We start from the raw sequence: 21,603 nt of genomic DNA on the forward strand, positions 1-21,603 counted from the left end.
GAAATGCTGAACTAAAACAAAGTTAGGATGAAGGTAGATGAAGGCCACTGAGCCTGCTACCATTGGGAACATCTAATCATTCTAATGTTGGCCAGTTAAATAGCTGGTAACATGTTCTGCTAATTGGTATATTTAAAAATCTAATCATAGAGTTGAAAATAAGTTAACATTTGGGGAAAAAAAAAAAAAGAAAGGTAAAATTTACTAATGATAACAACCCAAGCAGCAGAGAAAAATAGTTTCACTCAAGGAATGCCTTTTAAATAAAAACAAAAGTCCTACAGAACCTGAAGGTCCAGACAATGTAACGTGTTAATATATTTCCTGAATTTTAATCTGCAGAAGAAACCTGGAATAAAGTCATTAATGATGAAGCCTTATAGCCCTTAAGTTCCTAGACTCTAGCAAATGGTAAACAGTAGGTACTCACAAGCCTTCCCTGAAGCCATCAATCAGTGCTTGGAAAAGAGGTTTATTGTGAGGGATTGTCTGGAGAATGTTCCCATCAGCAGTGACGTAACCAATAGCCCACTGACCCAGACGAGTACAGCTCAGCCGGAAAATGTAACTGAGAACAGAGAGAAACACAATCTTTAACGTATATGCTCATATTAGGGAGGAAGGCAAGACAGAGACAAAAATCAAAGGGACTGTCAATAATAGATTCTTCAATGACTCCAGACCAAAAGCAAAAGACATATAAGCCCAATCCTTAAGTGGCTTGAAAGCATTTATCAAATCATAGGATCTGAATAAGTCAATTCCTCTGGTAAACAGACATCAATCCTACTGAAGAAACGTGGCCACTGGGGAACTAATAAAAGATCATGTTTCCTCTTCCAGCAAAGGTCACAGGAGAATAAAATTCAGCTGAATAAACCTCTGCTTCATGGCACTGACCTGCCAGGTTTGTGAATGAATTTCTGGAGCCGAGCTTTCACTTCATCATATGTCAGGAAAGCCATGTAACCAGGATGAGTTACAGCAAGACTGTTCCAGTTCCTGAGCAAAGATGACCAGGGCTAAGGAAACAAGAGGTCAATCAGATCACTGGACTCAAGACATACAACCAGGCTCAGAGCAATGAAAAACAAAAAAAGCAACCTCAGTTCTCAATTATAAATTCTCTATTTTCTGTTAAAAGCCTTCAATTCTATTGTCACTTTAAGGGAAGACAAACAGGTTTGGGGAAAAAAAGAATTTTGAAAAGCTAAGAAGAAAATAACATATGCTTATAGGGAGATACTTAACTATACAGAGTGAAATTCAGGAAATTTTTAAGCAGTAGGGAGGTTAAACAACAACAAACAAAAACAGAGAAACAGAGCACGGCCTACATGTGTAAGAAGTTCCAAATAAAGGTTTGTGCAAGACGGCATATACACACATTATTTTTAGAAAAAGAAAGAAATCAGTTCTTTGTGAAGCATCAATACATCTCAATATTAACAGTTAAGAATTTCAATCAACAGGAGAGAAAATTGGAAACACACACAGAACTGATTAAATATACCCATTTTTAGGATATTCTATAACTACTAAAATGATGCAAAGAAGAATATTTAATAACAAAGAGATTATAAATGTGAAGGGAAGAAAGCTGACTGTATAGTTATTATTTTTACAAATACATAAAAAATACAGAGTAGTTTTAACCTTTTTTGGGGCTATAGTTTCCAGATTGAATAAAAATACTCTTGTAACAGGCAAAATCCCAAATGTTATTTTTTAAAAAGCTTTGTCTTCAGAAAAGTAGCAATAACTAGTTTAGCCAACATTTTAGTATCCTACCTGAAAGAGCCGTGTAAAGATGTCGAATTCAAAAACTGAAATATAATCATTGCAGGTCAGATCAATAGTGGATTTCAGAGCCATGGCTTCCAGCCCAGAACTGATGGGATGCACTTCATGAAGGGCCTGTCTGAAGCTCTTCCAAGGGACTATTGTCCTGGGATGGGTTTGGGGGGTGGGAGAGATGGCACAGAGTGAGATAACAGAAAACTCCAAGCACTGCTATATTCACAGAAAAGAGAGTCCCATTAAGCTCTCAGTATCAATTTCAACTTTATTAAAGAAGTTGAACTATATTTTGGATTGAGAACAAAAAGTGAGTAAATGATGTATTTCTTAACTTTCTAATGAGTAAATCAATAACACAAACACCTACTTCTACTTTTCCTTGGCAGAAAGCCACAAATTAATTCCCTTTCTCATCTATTCTGTCAGAGAAGCATGGAAGAGATGAGATTATCCTTCTGTATAACAGATGAACCAGTGGCCAGATTTCACTAACTGAAAGCTTGTGTTTAACTTTTAAAAGCACATAAAATACTCTGTGTTCTTCTGAGGAACTCACACTATCAAGGACTAGACTGGAGGAAAACAGGCTTAAGGTACGGGAAGAACAGAGTCCTGATAGAGATGAGAAAGAAATTATTTAACATAAGAATGATGAAACCCCAGATATGGCTAGCAGGAAGTACTATTACAGGATTTCTATTTCTCGAGAGCTTTAAAAAAATAAAATCTCATTGCTTTTGAAAAGATTATGTATTTATGTATTTACTTGCCTGAAAATAAGAGATCAAGTGGCATTTTGAACTCTTTTCTAATGTAGTTATTAAGTTAAAGGAACAAAGTTAAACTCATTCCCATCCTCTTCAACTAAGTTTTAAAAAATCACTAATTATTCTGGATCTAATGTTTAAACATGATTTTTTTAAATAAAGCATTCAACAAATGTAAAATTAATATGTAGTAAGTGTACAATTAATATGTAGTAAACTAACTTAATAGTGTACATCAATTACATTTCAATTAAGAAACAAAAAAATAAAGAAAAGAAAAGGAAATGAAAGAAAAGAAAAGAAAGCATTTAAGAGACTCACATTAGGATCGGTATATTCAACTGAAAAATCTTATTCCTTTCTACTTTTTCAGGTCTTTGATCCAAAACTTCAGAGGATATTTAAAAACATTTATATTAATACTTAAAAACATAAGCTTGACTCATACACCTGTCTATATAATTTAAAACTTCTGGATATCAAAAAGACAATATAACAAAGTAGAAAGATAAACCATAGGCTAGGAGAAGATATCTGCAATGTTAAGTAGTTAAAGAATTAGTATCTTACAACAGGAAAAAGACAACTGAATAGGAAAACAGACAAGTCAAGAATAGGAACAGGCAAGTCAATAGGAATCGTGCTTGGTCATGAATGTGAAAAGCTGCTTAAGCTCCCTTGTCATCAGGAATATAAAGCAAAATATGATACCAATTCATAGTACCAGTATTAGCTAAACTGCAGAACTATTAGAAGTCATGTACTCTACCTATAGGAATATAAGCTGGTACTACCACTTTGGAAAGCAATTAGGCAGTATTTGTCAAAGCGGAAGATGTAAAATCCCCTAACTTAACAATTCCACTCCTAGATATGTAACTATCGAGAAACTCTTGCATATGAAGACAAATACAATTTTCTTAACTGCAGCACTGTTTGTGAGCAAGTAATTTTTAATGTAAATGTCCATTATCAGCATAATAGATGAGGATAGAGTATTCAGTCACAGAGCATGAATTTCAAAGGTCTATTTCTTTGGGAAAAAAATGATCAGAGCAAAAAAATATTAATATTTACCAAAGTCAGGAAATAAGTACACACATATTCATTACTTTTTCTGTTTTCCCATGTTTTAAATATTTCATCAGTAAAAACTAAACAAATACCCATAACATGTTTCAGTACTTCATAGTTCGAATTCATTATTTTGAGACTTACTTTTCCCCAAAAGCTTTTCTCCAAAATTCTGCAGCATCAGCTTTAGTAATCCGAAACGTGTCTCCTTGAAAGAGTCCACCTGGAAAGATTCCTTTTAGCTCTGCCAGCATGTGGCTGAAGATCAGGGACAGTTTGGTTAGGTTTCGCCTGCAAATGATCAGAAGTGCAATGATTAAATGAACACAAAATTATTTTTATTTTAAAAGTGCTGAATTCACCATATCAGGTGTGTAATTATAATGGAAGAAAGATTGCTGCATTCACTAGATCCACTCTGTTCCCTTCATTCAAAAAGATGTTACATGGTAAATAAGAAAAAAAAAGAAATGGTAATCTATTCCCAGACTTTTAATCTTAAATCAATCAGTTCTAATAACTGAGCATAAACTAATATGAATAAGTTTCTTTTTTAGGGTGACAGATAAGAGGACTCAACAAATAAGTAAGTGCAAGAACTTGTACAGTGTTATAACCAGTCAGTCACAAAAATGTTAGAAAAACAAAATATTTCCTGCTTTGCCTAAACTAATCTGGATTTTTAAATTATCATGTAATGTACTCAAATTAAAAACAAATTTAAATCCTCAATAAAAAGGAGTATTTAAATATCCAGACCTAACAAATATTTTCACTAAATCAGATCTTAAACAGGTTAAGTTTTCAAACTCTTTAAGTAACTTAAAACAACTTCTCTTCCTTTACCAAAAATGAAAGGCAAACATCCAAACCATGTAAAAAAGTGCATACGATACTATGTTTATAATAATTAGTTAACTTTATTCTAATAACCTTTGTTTAATGGATATGATTATCAGGTACCAATTTAACACACTACTTTTAAGCGTGTACTGCAACCAGATTATCTGTTATCTTTAATGGTACTGTCACACAGAACAAGATACTGATGCCTTACATACTGCTATACACCAAACCAGCCACTATTACACTTGCTTATTTTCCCTTGCCTCAATAATTTGTATTTATGTATTCTTTTTTTTAAACATTGTTTTTATTTGTTTTGGTTTTGGGGGTTTGGAGGGGGAAGGGGAATTAGGTTTATTTTTTACTTGTTTTTATTGGAGGTACTGGGGATTGAACCCAGGACCTCATGCATGCTAAGCATGTGCTCTACCACTGAGTCATACCCTCCCCCCTGTATTTATGTATTCTTGTCATACAAGTGAACTATAAATTTTCAAGTCAGTTCATGATCAATTTTATTGCCTAAAAATTCTCTTTAACACAGATATATTTTTCTTTTTATATGCTATCCTGGAGGATCACCATTAGTCTCATCTTTGTCTTTCCTAGAAAAATGCTGCACAAAGTCTCTGCAGCCCTAACTTTTGTGCAAAACACTCCTGAAAGTTTTCTCATCAGCTTTTCAACAAATCAGCCTCAATTTTTTGATATTTGTCTTCTCACACTTGCATCAAGTTATTCTCTTTACAGTTTTCTACTTGTTTTCTGAAAGCACCTACAATGATAAAATTAATATTCTTTGAAAACAATCTAAAATAATTCATACGCTAAACAGCTCAAGTGTAAGATAAAAATACAAGCACTTATTCAATCTCTAAACTCCAATAACCATTTTCTTCCCTGTACTTTGAGATCCTTCAATTACTGCTGGTCAGGATTTTTACTAAATCCTTTATCAAAGAGGAAACAAAATTAGTAACTATCAAGAATATATCACAGGGCACATCTGGGTTGTGGAGCGGTCGCTCACGGTCACTTCTGCAAAAGGGCTCCATGGCCTAGCATTCCCATCCCTGCCACCTGTGATCGTGTGCCAAGGCCTGCAAAGGGTCGCCGCCCAGGTTTCCACCAGCCCACAAGCAAAAGCATGGCAACCACCCCCTTCAGCAGCTCGCTCAGGGCCACCCGTGACCACTACTGGTGCCACCTGGGCTCCACTTCCAGTAACAGCTCCTGAGGGAGCGTGGAGCCATCTGGGGAAGACATCCCCACCACCTGGTCTCCCCAAAGCCACCCCAGGACATGGTGAGCTAGCTTCTTTTTCGGGAAGTCCACTCTCCTATTCATGGCCACAGTGTTGGAGTCCCCAGAGCACTGGGAATCGCCCCAGACCTCCACCGGCACAATCACCTGGGACCTGGCTCGGGAAGCCATGTGGAAGTAGCAGGCTGGCAGCTAGCCTTGGCAACACCAACTCTAGGTCCCCGGTCCTGAGTGGCCGCCACCAGCTGCCAGGCTTCCTTCCAAGGCTAGTAAGATCCACCCCTCTTCCCTCCCCTCCCTGAGACTAAGCAGGCTATAGTGAGCAGAAACAGTTGGGTTAATAAAAAAAACAGCAAAACACCAAAAAGGAAGTTGAGAACCCCACTCTTCACTACCCAAGCCACACTAGAGCCTTCCTGACACCTCATAACCCTTGCACCATAAGCCTTGCACCAAGTAGAAAATAAACTTCAAGCAGCCATAGAAAGAAAGAAAGAAAAAGAAAAAGAAAGAGAAAGAAAGAAAGAAAGAAAGAGAGAGAGAAAGAGAGAGAGAAAGAGAGAGAGAAAGAGAGAGAGAAAGAGAGAGAGAAAGAGAGAAAGAAAAGGACTATATATATATCATAGATAACACAACAGAAAATCTGCAAAGCACAAATCATTCCCAATGATTTTAATTTCAAGTCTTCCCCAGGACACCAAACTGCACAGTGGACTAAACCTCAGTAGTCACATAACATTTTGCCAAATGTTAATCCTTAAAGATAGGAAGGAGAGAGTCCACGATTCCCTTAAGATATGCTGGGTTGTTGAGAACCTACTATATGTAAAGAATTGTGCTAAACAGTATAGCAGAACAATGTATGATATGATAGAAACATACATAATCACACTCCCAAGATTATGACAGAGCTCTTTTTGGAAGAAACAGTTTGTATCTTCTTTTTTCCTGAAAATGTCTTTCTCTGGTTTCTCCAATATTGTCCTCCCTTGGTTCTCCTACTTGCTTTTTATTTCCCTTTTGGCTTTTCTTTCTGTTCTCTTAATACGGCTATTTCCCAAGAATTTACTCTCCACTATTTTCTTTTCTTTCTCCATGTACTCTCCTGACTCTCCCTGTGCCATCTCAAGGCTTCAAAAACTACTTTGCAGAAGATTCCCAAATCTTCGGCCTTGGTAGCTTTCCAACTGCCTACTACATTTCTCTATTCAAATGCTAGAACCTTAAAGCAGTATGTTCAGAACAAAGCTCACCTCCCTTCTCAAACCTGCTCTTTCTTCATGTTCTCTATTTTCTGCATTTAATGACAACACCATCTTCCTACAAGTTCAAAACCCTAGAGTCAGTCATCTTAACTTCCATTTGCTTTGTTCTCCATATGTGACATCAATTTGCTGACCATGTACTGTTAATCCTACCTTTGAATTTATATTATTACTCTAATATACTCTTTGCTACCTGCACCTACTTACTCCATAATTCAAATTGAGGTTTCTGTCTCCTCCTATGCACCTTCAATCATACCATGTATGCCCTGTTAAGGAGGGGGGAAAAAGCAATTCCCACAATACCAGTGGGACCAAATCCAAATTCAGCTTTGATTTTTATACTTTCCACTACCTGGATCTAACCTACCTTTATAACTAATTTCTTAGTTCTTCACTAGTAATATTCTAGCCAAACTGAATACTTCACTTTTTCTTATACATATTCTCCTTATTCACTTTCCCACTTCTAAGCCACTGCTTATTTGTTCCTTAGTTTGAAAAAAGATCCAGCTTAAATGTCATTTCCTAAGAAGCCAGCTGGAAGCAATAAAATACCCCGAACATTTTCAGTGCAGTTCTCCTATGTCGTCTGAATCCATCTTGTACTACAGTTACCTGTGTAAACAAGGGCTAAATCCATTTCGGATGTATATTTATATCCCTTTGGGCACGCGGCATAATTTCTAACCTTTATTATACCTCCAGAAGAACATCTGAGTGCCTACTATTTGCTAGGCACTAGGGACGAATACAACAATGAACGAAACACAAGTCCTGGATTTACAGCATTGACATTCCCATGGCAGGAGTATCAGGTATGGGGAGAAAAGTGCTTTGAAGAAAAACAAACCTGGGTACGAGAAGAGAGTCATGTAAGGTTGCTGTTTTAGAGAAGATGGTCTTAGGGACTGGTGAGTGCTGATTTTAAGCCAGTTCTGAAGTGAAGACAGGAAGTGAGTCTTTGGAAGATGAGCCACATTGGCATCTTTGATTCTTCAAATAATTTTCCACTGAGAATCTACCAGTTATCCAGCATTATGCTGGATCAGAGATAAAATATACATACCAAAATAATAATGGGCAAAAGCTTTTTTAATTTGTGAAGAAAGCCGCAGAAAGGGGAAAGTTATTGACCACAAGGATGTAATGGCACTAGGTGCCTAAGAGCAGTTCAAAGTGCTGACTGAAATAGTTACTGAAAATCAATTTAAGATACTTTCCTACTCAAGGATGCATCCCCCAAAAAAGCCAGCTTACATTTCTTAAAACCACCAGAGATGTGCATCGTAAGCATCACACTTCTTAAAAGGAAATAAAGAATCTATAAAAGCCCATGGGTCAGAACATTTTGTAGCTGGTCTGAGTTGAAATTTTGTTCAATAACATTTTAAGGCCTCAGGCTTATGGTTCAATGTCCCAGAGTATAGGGCAGAATTTAATCAGGAGAATCTGTCTAAACATGTAAACTTAGAACAATGAGGTATAATGGGTATTTGGGCTTATTACAAGCTAAGCAATACTTCTCAAAATTCTGTCAGGAGTTACTTCGATTCATACAATACACTCTAACATTTCTCCAAAGATCCACAAAGGAACACAACTGTTCAATTTTTTCACAAATGCCTTGAAGACAAAACTCTTCTTTCTTAACTTTGAGTGGTAGCAATACTTTAACTCAGTATTTGAAGGAGGTCATTCTTATCACTCTTAACTCTAACCGTCTACATCTATATAGCTTCCAGCCTTCTCGTCCTCTCACAACTTCCTCATACTCACACACTAATTCAGTATGCAGTGTCCTTTTTTCAAAAGGTTCAAGACTGATGTGAGTTCTGTTCCCCCTACCTCAGGTCCTACTCTAAAAGCCAATGTACCTTTGTACCTCAGGCCTAAAGTAATGATATATATTTTTGTGTATAATTTCAGGTAATAAAGGATTAAAATTTTTATGTCACCAATAATAAGGTATATTAATAATCAACAGAGCAATTATAGCTCCTTTCAAAAGTAGAAAGGTAAATACAACCTGATAGAAACCAAAAATCTCCATTTCTTCAGATCAAGCAAGACAGTGTTGATAAGTAGCCTTTATATGAATATGAGATAGATAGCTCCTCAAATGCCAACCAGTACATTTCTTACTACACAAAATACTGAAAAACAAGCTGTCTTGTAACTCTTGGCCACAAAGTACTTTGCAGAAAAAGAGGAAATGGAAAAAAAACACATTATGGCGAGATACATTAACCCTCTATATTCAAATGTATTCATTAATGTTTGAGACAAGTACAGAGAGTAGTACCACTCTTTTGCTCCTTTTTGTTTTAATGAGAATACTCCATCCCTTAGAAGTAAAAAAAAAAAAAAAAAAAAAAAAAGTTTCAAGAAGAAAAAAAGCTGAGAAGCAAAAATTAAAAGATTGAGATCTTCTAGAAAAAAATAAAATAATGACTTACAAAACATATTTATAAAGATATTCTCACTTAAGGTTACTTTTTTTTTTGAAACTCCATTTTGAAAGTCAGAGATAAATCCTATAACTGTCAAGCATGCTCTGTTTACTCTTTCTACAAAGGGTACCTAAAAATATATTTGATAATAGTCAAGATGACTAGAAATCTAAAATGTATTTCCTGATCTCCCATTAATTTTTTGTGTCCTGTGACAGTTATTTAACCTCTCTGGGCCTCCATTAACTCAGATGTAACATAAGGAATCTGGAACCAATTTCTCTTAAAGGTATCCTTTCATTTATAAAAATGTATAAATTTATGCTATACCACTGATTTGAAACTGGAAAAGAAACCTTAACTGCAGCAATTTAATTTTATAATAGGATTGAAGGAAAAAAGACATGAGAGAAAGAAAGCTAGTGCTCATCCTTATAGGACTAGAAATTATAATGTCAAGAAATAATAATTTTAAAGAGCATATTTTACTTCTGCCTGCAAAGAATTCAAGTGAACCTGTATCTTGTGGAATTTGAATGAAAGGTTAATTGTATGAACAATATAAGGGATAAACTAAAATACTGTTATCTACTCTAACACTAGGGAATTGCTAAATTCCAGAATGTGTAGTGAATTATTTTACCCAAAGAATTTTATAATTTCTGAAAAAATACCATGCAAACATCAAAAATCATCTCAGCTATATGAAAATATTGTCATTTGTGAAAATGGTTCAAAGACTCAAAGAAGTTTCTTTGACTTTCAAAAAGAGAAGAAAGTGGGACATTCCTTTTAAAAACAATAATTTAGTTAAATGAAGAATCTAGGTGATAGGTATATGATTATTATAAAATTTTTTCAATTTTTCTGTATAACAAACATTGTATGTTTTTAATTATAAATAATAAAATATTTAGGGGAACCCCAGTCATCTATTTTAATAACATTCATGGGACTCAATGATCCTGTACTTCCCAGTGGGTAAATTTCAAAATGATTAACACTTTTAATACACTGATTGATGAACAAACTTCACAACATTATACAATACGCTTCTAGACCTGTAAAATATTTCCCAAATGAGATCACAATATAACCCACTCTGCCATTCAGCCGTGGTATGGGCTATAAAACCTACATAGACGATGATAAATAATTGCACTGCTCAGTGGTGAAGGGATCATTGCTTCTAAGTATTTCATTTACCGGTACCATTTCTGTGATAACCTGTGCTGCTTTTTCTATTCATTAACTCCAGAACCTTATATGCAAACACTAGAGTCATCCAAACAATGCTGAGTGAGAACATACTGAGATGACATTTATAACTCAAGAGCAGTATCCTCTGCTCACAGTAAAAAGCTTTAAAAATAGATACAACTCAACTTCTTTCAAAAAGCTTCACAGGAAGTCAGTGAAGTACTGTTTAATTCTTATCTGCTAAAGCTGCTTTAAAAAAAAATGGGGGGGGGTGCAAAGCAAAAAACATCACCTATTTAAAAAGTTTTAAGCCAAAACATCTAAAAATATCAATGACCTTTTTTACTAAACACACATGAAGTGTATTTGATACTATACTCATGGTGCTGCTTCTAAGACCCCAAGGTTAAAGTAACAGATTGCAACATCATCATTTAGAGCATTTTCAGTTGTTACATAGAATTATAAAGCTAAAGAAACACTAATCTAATCCACCAGGTAAAAGGGAAGACAGCAGCCCACATGAGAATCTCCGAGTTCCTCATATTTCTTTCAAATTAGTCTTAAAAGATAGACTCAATCTCCTTAATCCCCCTACACAAAAATCCTCAATGACTTCCCAATAACTACCAAAAAAAGTTCAAGTTGCTCAGCTTATAAATGAAAGCTCTCACAATACGGTCCTGATTCATCTTTCTAAATATACACTACTCAGTATTTCCCAAAACATTCTACACTTTCCAGGCCCCAGGTCTTTGGTGATGTTATATCAATAACATATGTCTTTCTCCTCTAACAGTTAACATTAAGAGCTTACTATATATCAGGTACTTTGCTAAACTACATGCGTACCTCATTTAATTCTCATAACAATGCTTTGAAATAGAAAGTACTAATCCTATCTTACAAGGATGTCACTTAGGGACATCAAATAGCTTGCCCAAGGTCATAGAGCCAGTAAGTGGCAGAGCAGGTCTGTCTGATTCAAGAGCCCAGGCCTGTTGGTATGATACACATTTCCTTTCCAACAACTATGGTTCCTGAAATCCTGCCCATTCAAAATTCATTTCAAATGCTGTCTTCTTGGTGCACATGCTGGGGGTCGGGAAGAGGTATTCTCAATCTTCACTTAGTATCTCTCAAACTCAGACACCCCTACCCCTATGCCCCACAACTTTTTGTTCATACTTTGTACCAGGCTCCATCATGTTCTACTTTATATTAGTTGTTTTATTCCCTAATTAAACGACAACTCCTTAAGGGCAGGGGCAGCGAAGGTGTCTTACACACTTTATCCCCTGCAGTAGTGAGCACACGGCTTTGCACTTAATCGGTATTCAATAAATTTATAGAATTGGATTGAAAACTACTCCTTATTTTTTGAGTAAACTTTCTATTTGGTAATTTTAGATTTACAGAAAAGTTGCAAAGATGATACAAAGCATTCCCATATACTCCTCATTTGCTTCCAGTTTCCCTTAATAGTACCATCTTATATTTACCTTTGCCAAAAGCAAGAAACCAACATCACAGCACAGTGCTATTAACTAAACCCTAGACTTTATTCAGGTTTCACCAGTTTTTTTCATTAATGTCCTTATCTGTCCCAGAATACTACATTGTATTTATTCGGCATATCTCCTTCGTCTCCTCTGGTCTGTAATAATAGTTTTCTGTTTCCTTGTTTCTTTAAGACCTTAATACTGGTTAGGTATTTTATAGAACGTGTCTCAATTTGTGTTTAGCTGATGTTTTTCTCATGTTTTGACTGGGGTTATGAGTTTATGGAAACAATACCACAGAAGCAAAGTATCCTTTCTCATTGTATCATACCGGGGGGAACACGAAGTCCACATGACATCACTGGTGATGTTAACCTTTACTACCTGGTTAAGGCAGTCAGTGTTTGCCATTCTTCCCTACTGTATAGTTACTATTGGAAAAGATTTATTTTTTCACAGATATATTCCTTCTTTCCTAACTCATGTAAAACAGATCACTTATACTAGAGTTAATATTTTTAAACAATTAATGTGATATATTCTCATTAAAGCACATACTATAGAGTCATAATATTTATAACTTAATACCTTTGGTTTTTTGTGGTTGGAAAAAAAGTTGCTAAAAAAAATCATTGTGAATATTTAGCGAATATTCATTAAGCTACATTAACTTACGGTGCTACCATTATTATTTCTTAAAGAGTGCAAGAATACAATCAGATTTCTCTATTTCAAAACAAACTTTGAATTTACTCAACCCAAGTTCTGAAAGACAATTATCTAAATTACGCATACTGTATAGCATTTGTCTGCAGTTAAAATATTAACCTTAAGAACTGACTGTTTCTCTGTATCAGTTCCTTAAAGAATATACATCAGTATCATAATGCAGAAGTCTCCAAAACTTCTCATACCCTTGCCCCAAGAAATGACAAAAACAACCAAGCACCTTTCAGAAGTTTCATCCCATGAACTTAAAAAATAAATTTTAAAGTACAAAGATACACAGACAGACAAAACAAATTATACTAAGCTCTAATAGAATCTAATTAAATATGCAGAAAGTCTCTCTAAATATCATTAACTCCTGAGTATATGACACATCAGATATCCATTTCCATTTAAATATATGGTTTCTCTGAACAAATATAGAGCAGCACTAAACTTTGCTATTCCCAAAACTTGGGAAAGAAGATGAAATTTTCTGTATCTATCTTAATCTTAGACTGTTTGGAGGGATTAAAACCAGAGAAATCTTCCTCACTGTCATTCTCTTCAATGTATTTTCCACAAAAACTAATGCTCCTAAGTTCAAGATTCTGTGTCTCTGTACAACTCTGACATTCATATTTCAGTTATTTAGTTGGTAGTATTTAGTATTTAGTTAGTAGTATTTTACCAAATTTAACATGGTTTTATTAAAAAGCTATACAATAAAGACAATATTAGATAACACAAGAAAGAAAGTCTTCCTGGATCTGACTACTTATCAAAGCAGACTCACATTTCGGCAGACTTTGGTAACTGCTAGAGTAAAGTAAAAACCAAGTGTCAACAACAGCATGGGTGGGAGAACTACTAGTTAAAACTAATATAATTTAAGAGGCTTTTTGGATGGTAGAGAACAGATGGAATTTCAAGTGAGCGGAGGGAAATATAGGATGGAAAGGGATTCTAGGCCAAGGGAATGACCAAAGCAAAGGCTCAGGAGAAGGTTCAGGGACTGGCAAATAGACTGACATGGCCAGAATGTAGGAACATGGTAACACATGATAAAACTGGAAAACACAGGCAGGACTCAAAATGTAGAGATCTAACTACCAGGTTGAGAGATATTACAAATACAGCAGGAAGTCATTAAGGGTTTGGAACTGGGGAGTGAGATCTAACTTGTTTTGAGGCCACAAATGACAGTGGTATGCAAGATGAAACAGAGAGGAAATGACAAAAGAAGCAAGCTCAGTCAGGATCGTACTGCAGCAGAAAGGCAATGGGAACCCGAACAAGGGCAGGAAAATAAGATAGATTTAGAGACACTGTAGAAGTAAGACCAGGAAGATGAGATGACTGAGCAGGAGAGAGATGATGAACCTGAAACTGAGCCTGAACAGCCAACAGTAGAGTCTTTAAAATTATACGTTAATAAAACTAATACTTCTAAAGGGTTTACTAAGGATCAGACATTTTATATATTTATTTAATTGATTTTCAATCACAATCCTCTTAGATTCGGCTATCACCTTCATTTTATAAAAAAACCTCAGCTGAAAGAAGTTAAACCAGGATTCAATCTCAGTAATTCATGTTTGTCATCACTACAAAATACTAACTCAGGGAACTCAGAAGAGGAAGTTGGTTTGCTCATGAAGAGGATATAGCCAATGTTCAGACATGTTGAGTGTGAGAGGTATGAAAGACAGCAATACGGCACGTCTAGAAGGAGGCCTGGGAAAGAGGCAGCAAGTAGAGAAACAGATTTGTGAATGTCTGTGTAAGATTGTTGACACCAGTTGGAAATGATCTGTCTGCTAATTCCCTCACACAGGATAATCAAAATGAAACGGAGTTTTTAATCAAATCAACATGTTGCACACCTTAAACTTACATAAGGCTGTAAGTCAATTATATCTCAATAAAATTGTTAAAAATTAAAAAGAAAAGGAAATTAAATTCTGAAGACAGAATTTCTCCCTGTGGGAGTAGATGGGATGGAGTCAGAAAAGAACAAGAGTGGTAGGCTTCTCTTCTAAAAACAAAACAAACAAACAAACAAACAAACAAAAAAAAAGAAAAGAACAAATTCACATGAAAGGTATTTGGGAACACTGGGAAATCAATATCCCAAGTGAGCTCTATTCAGCCTTATAAGAAAATAATGCTAATTTTTACCATGAGGCAGAATTAATGCCATCTCTTTGAAATCTAATCTTTGTTTCTCAGTATCTTTTATACAGACTTGATGAAAACATATTTAGTTTCTAAGCTCTTCTTCACAGACTCTTGAATGTTAGGGGTTCTAAGTTCCATTTAGCAGCATTTATCATATTTCCCAACAGGAAAACTTACATGGAACTTACATATTAAAGGCACTATGAAAAAGGAAACATTTACTGTGTTTACTAAGTTCAGTAAAGTAGAACACATGTGATAAAATTTCAATTATTGTCAAAGGGGCAGAGGTATATTCATGAATGCAGAAAATAAAGCATAAGAATAAATAATAAATGGAGGGAAAAAATCACAAATATATCTTGCCTGGAATACAAGAAATTTAAAAGCTTCGTAAGAGTACCAACTTACACTTATGATGAATCAGTAAAAATCTTCAGAGGGCACAAACTTTAAATATAATAAAATCAGAGACACAACTAAAAATATAAAAGGTCATTTAATAACAGAATACAATGAACTCTATTCCAGTAATTTTCACTAATTCACTCATTCCATAAATACCAAATGCTTACTACATGGCAAGCACCATTCTTAAACTTACAAATTTAGGGGAAACGGACTATACCAAATCCTAGGTAAACCAAAAACCGTTAGAGTAGGTATCAAAATCCACTCCCCTCCCTCACACATATACAGTAACGCCTGCATGTGTGCACAGGCACACACATTAGACCACAATGGCAATAGTTGTTTTGCTATATATTCCCCCATAAAAGCTAACTCTTATTTCTACAAATTGTTCACAAAAACAGAAAGAGAACTTATTTTGATTATTTCCATAACCAAAGATCATGAGAAAAAAATTATATGCTAATTTCACTTATCAATATAGATTGAAAAATCCTAAATGATTATGAAATAGAATCCAGTGAAGCATTCAATTGAATAATTGACAATAATTGAATCCAGTGAAGCATGTGTGTATGTATGTATGTTCATATATATCTACAGATATATATATATATCACCCTTAGTATTTGCTCCAAAGAAATTAAAATATATGGCCACACAAAGGCTTGTACATGAATGTTCATATTTGCTGTATTTGTAATAGCCAGAAACTGGAGACAACTAAAATGTACATCAAGTGAATGGATAAACAAATTGTGGTACAACCATAAAACAGAATTCTACTCGGCAAATAAACGAATAAACTATTAATATGCAAAATATATATGATTATTTCACAGAGCCAATTACTTTTTATTTCCACCATAGTCCAGTTACCACCTTAGTCCAAAGCACCATAATCCCACTGGATTACTGCATTTGACTCCTGACTGGTCATCTCGTTCTTTCTGGATTGCTTGGCAATCAGCTAACTAGGACCAGAGTCTCCTCCTAACATCTTCCCAAGGGCCTCCACAGTCTCTGGTTACCAGGCAGCTGGTTCTCAGCAACTCCTGTAAACAGGTGCCACCCAAACTCTCACTCTTTACTTCACTTATCACATTCACCCCTATAAAAAGAGAGAGTAGAGTGCAGGGGTGGATTGGGGGAGGCTGAGACCCACTCCTGGAGCCCTGTCTCATGACACCAACTGTGCCCAACTCAAGCAGTCCTCTCCACAGGACACCAAGAGAATAGGGAGTCTGTATACAGGCTTATCCTTCCACCTCTGAATTCCAGCCTGATGTTCACCTGGAGTCTACCAAAAGCCAGATCTCAAAAATATTTGCTGAATGAATACTTGCAAAAAGAATATTTCAATCATGACAATACTTTTTTAAAAAGTATAACATATACTTGACATAAAATTTATTACTTTAACCATTTTTAAGTGTGTACATATTTCTCTTAATATTTTTCTCCCTCCCATAATTCTTCAATGAATGTATATCTCTATTTAAAAAAATAAAATAAAACCAAATACTTAGATCCTCCTTCCTGTAAACCAGGCATTATTCCTAGTGCTTTCTAAACATTAACTTATTTATTATAATGCTGACAAAAATCCTATGAAAGCATTTTTAAATGAGACATCTCAGGCAAAGAGAAGTTAACTTGTCTAAGGTCATATAGACAGCAAATGGCAGCTCACACACTTAACATCTAACTCCACACTGCTTTAACCTCACTGCTCAATACTGCGTGTTTACTGACATATGTGTGCCATTGAGTGAAAAGCGTGCTATAAAGCAGCGCCTTAATCACTCACCTAATCTATACAACCTTAATCTAGTGAGAAAAATAGATAATATTCAGTCCTAAAGAGCCCTTCACAAAGGTTCATGTCAAGAGGACTTAGCTCGCTGTTAACAGAAATAATGATGAAAGATTTCCTTTCCTAAGTGGCTTTTTAATCATGTTCTTTGAAGTTAGAACAGAAAATAGGAGAAAAGGGATCTCTATAATCTGGTTCAACTTTACAAGGAAAATATTCAACCAACTATTTTAAACATAAATAATCTGAGAAAAATATCATAAAGGTACAAATGAAACAAGTTAAGAAATACTGACTCTGAATACTTAAGTTATTTAGATATATTTTATTAGACACTAAGCTGGATGAGTGTCCTGCATGTGAAAGGAGTGGGGGAGGGTTTAACCAGAGAGGAAAGAAAAATGCTAACAAAAGTTTTTCATTCCATTTCTTTAACAAATTTAATACATTGGATTTAAACTTTCTGAAGAAAACGCATATATTTCAAGTTCAATACACAGGAAGTAAATGTAAAAAAAAAAGCTACCAGGATTCAAGTTCACAATCTTCTAACATTTTCACACTACTAGTTATCTCTTAGCAAACATTTGCTGCTTTGTACACTACAGCCTGGCAAAAAAAGACATTCTTGTAGCCAGCTTTGAGCTTGTTCTCTAAGATGTTCTAATTTAAATGCAGTTGTAGACTTCACGAGTATTAACAGTTTTAGAGCAAGCCTTGGTTGGCACTATTAGAGCAAAGTGACTAGAAAAGGCTTTTGCACATTCTGCTTGACATACATGCTACCTCTCTATACTGCTCTGGTTTTATAAAAGTCATCACTGATTCTTTGAGGAGAAGCAAGGGAAGGTATCTTCATATTCCCTCTCTCTTTATTGGCATAATCAAGCCTATTTCCTATTAGAAGTATTTTGAGTGGAATTCCCTTGCTATGTGAATATCTAATCCTGTAGTAAAATACAGTATTGAATTTTTTTGTGTTCAAGACACGCCTAATAAAATGTTTTAACTTCTCCAAGTTTATGTAGTTTACCATTTCATATAATACTTGAAATATGGCCTCCAAGGGATCATTTCTGTAATGTGAAATGATACACACCATCATCATTCCTTTACATTCAAACAAAGAGAATCAAAGTAACTGGTAAACGTTTAGGAAATTAGCTTTAAATGAAAAAAAAAAAAAAAAAAAAAAGCCATGGCACTTACTACCTGCATATAATTGAGTTACTTATTCTAACTTTCTGAGCCTCAGTTTCTACATCTATAAAGTGAAAAAAAAATACATAAAGGCAAAGGCCACATTCATTTTGCTCAACATAAAAGAGAGTGCTCACATGAAAAAATGCTCAGTATCACTAATTATTAGGGAAATGCAAATCAAAACTATGATGAGGTATCACCTCACACCAGTCAGAATGGCCATCATTCAAAAGTCCACAAACGATAAATGCTGAGAGGGTGTGGAGAAAAGGGAACCCTCTTACACTGCTGATGGGAATGTAGTTTGGTGCAGCCACTATGGAAAACAGTATGGAGATTCCTCAAAAAACTAAAAATAGACTTACCATATGATCCAGCAATCCCACTCCTGGGCATATATCTGGAGGGACCTCTAATTTGAAAAGACACCTGCACCCCAATGTTCACAGCAGCCCTATATACAATTGCCAAGACATGGGAACAACCTAAATATCCACTGACAGATGACTGGATAAAGAAGTTGTGGTAAATTTATACAATGGAAAACTACTCAGCCATAAAAAAAGAATAAAATAATGCCATTTGCAGATACATGGATGAATCTGGAGATCATCATTCTAAGTGAAGTAAGCCAGAAAGAGAAAGAAAAATGCCATATGATATCACTCATATGTGGAATCTAAAAAAAGAAAACAGAAAAAAGAGGGCACTAATGAACTCATTTACAAAACAGAAACAGACTCCCAGACATATAAACAATCTTATGGTTACTAGGGGAGAGGGAGTGGGAAGGGATAAATTTGGGTGTTTGAGATTTGCAAATGTTAACCACTATATATAAAAATAAACAAATTTCTTCTGTATAGCACAGGATATAAATATCCTGTAATAACCTTTAACGAAAAAGAATATGAAAACAAATATATGTGTATATATGCATGACTGGGACACTATCTGTCCACCAGAAATAGACACACTATAACTGACTATACTTCAATTGAAAAAAAAAAAGAGAGAGAGCCCAATTAATATGTGTGGCGAGGCAGGGAGCAAGTGAAGACAAGACTATGTTTTGAACTTTTTAGGCATACAGCAAGCATGTGATAAAGATTAATGGCATCTGAATTTGGAAAAACCCCAAATTAAATTTTAGACTGAAACTCCTGCTTTCAGCCAAGATGGAATTGCAGGGACTGGATTTACCCTCCGTGAAAGAACTAAAAATATATGAAATAATGGTTTCCAAACGGTGGACATGAGGTAGCAGAGGCCCATAATCCCTAAGAGAGGGGAAACAAATAAGCTGAACCCTATGACTGGCTGAACTTACTGCCTGGAGTTTCCAGCCCCTCAGCACTGGGAGGGGGAACCTAGGCAGAACCTGACAGTCTCTTGAGTTGAGGAGACAAAACAGCAAGTCTGGGGAAACCATGGTAGTTGGGAGTTCTCAGTATAGAATACAAGAGAGGAGAGAGTTGCACAGAGAAAGCAGGCTCAGGAGATCTACAGCTGAACACCAGTGAGCACAGGAAAATACCTGAGGTTGAGGGAAGAACCACCTGAAAGGAGTAGAGGGAACATTCCCCAGTTCTCACACGGGAGGAGGAGAGGGGAAAAAAATCTTGTAATTCAGAGAGCTTGGGAAGAATCTAGCATATGACTAGATTAAAAGCTATTCTGGCCTTGCCTACCAAATTTTAAAAGAATCAAACTATTCAGCTATGTTCCGAACAAAGCTCAAGAATATAAGAATACAAAAGTAAAAAAAATTAAAATGAAAATAAAAAGAACACAAAAGTATCCAGCACCTAACACAGTAGAATTAACAATGTCTAGAATTCAACCAATAATTACAAAACATGCAATGAAGAAAAAAAATATGACTCTCAGTAAGAATAAAAATAAATCAATGGAATTAAATCCAAGAATGACACAGATGACAGAACAGACAAGGATATAAAAATAGCTATTAGAACTATATTCTGTTTGTACAAAAAGGTAGAGAAACATGTGGATATGTTAAGTACACAGAATACATAAAAAAGATAACAAACCCAACTTCTAGAGATGAAAACTAAAATGGAAGGGGCTTGCAGCAGGTTAACTATTGCAGAATAAAAAATTAATTAACTTGAAAACAGTGACAGAAACACCCCCAAAAGAAACACCGGGAAAAAATGAACAGAGCACCACCAATGACCTGTAGGACACAACCAAGTGGTCAAATATAGTATAAATTGAGTCTCCTAAAGGAGAGTAGAAGGAAAGGACCAAAAAATTTTTTTCTGAAGAACAGAAAGATAAAAATTTTCCAAATTTGATGAAAACTATACATTTCAGGCTGAGAAAGTACAAAGAACAAACTATGATGCTGTCGTATCTCTTACTCAAGTTTAAGGAAGAATTTCTATTCCACCCTGGAACCTTTACCCACTGAACTCCTGAAAGCAGTCTAAGGAGCTACAACCTATCCATAGGACTAGAAATTATTAAACTCTATATACCAGCCTTGATATTCTGTTTCTTGAAATGTATAATGGTTCAAACACAAAAAAGGCAAGATTGCCTTGCCTTCCTCCATAATCATAACGTAGTATAGGAACAGTATAACACCAAGAGCCACACTTTTAAGAGATTTGAAGAAACTATACCAAAATGATAGCAGCATTAATCACTTTCTTTTTCAAATCCCTATAATGTGGCTATGGCTTTTTAAAAACGTATATACATCAATACAGCAATTCTCAAAGGGTGCTACACAGTCCCTGGGGGTCCTTGAGACCCCTTCAGCAAGTCTACAATATTAAAATCATTTCCATAATAATACTAGGACACCACATGAGTCTTCTTTTCCACTCTGTTGATATTTGCATTAGCAGCACAAAGGCAATGGTGCCTTAGCATGAATCAAGGCAGTAGTACTGAACTGTACATGCAGTGTATTCTTCACCATGACTTGCAGTAAAAACAGAAACAAAATGGCAGCTGCACTTAATGTCCTTGATGAAGCAGTAAAGACCATTAATTTTATTAAATTTTGACCTTAGAGGACATTTTTTTACCATTATGTGTGGCAAAATGAGAAGTACACAAAAAGCACTCTAAATCAATTTG

General features: G+C 35.3%; 1 protein-coding gene across 1 annotated transcript in view; it reads right to left on the reverse strand.

The window, feature by feature from the left end:
* CBL (Cbl proto-oncogene) overlaps positions 1 to 21,603 on the reverse strand; it is a 75,272-nt gene that overhangs the window by 29,596 nt on the left and 24,073 nt on the right. The window contains exons 4-7 of the mRNA XM_032472591.1: positions 3,786 to 3,932; positions 1,792 to 1,948; positions 901 to 1,022; positions 431 to 568 (exon numbers count right to left, since the gene is read on the reverse strand). Of these exons, the coding sequence (XP_032328482.1) occupies positions 431 to 568; positions 901 to 1,022; positions 1,792 to 1,948; positions 3,786 to 3,932 (564 nt within the window). The remainder of the gene's footprint in view (positions 1 to 430; positions 569 to 900; positions 1,023 to 1,791; positions 1,949 to 3,785; positions 3,933 to 21,603) is intronic.

This window comes from Camelus ferus, chromosome 33 (assembly GCF_009834535.1).
Source record: "Camelus ferus isolate YT-003-E chromosome 33, BCGSAC_Cfer_1.0, whole genome shotgun sequence".
Lineage (NCBI taxonomy): Eukaryota > Metazoa > Chordata > Mammalia > Artiodactyla > Camelidae > Camelus > Camelus ferus.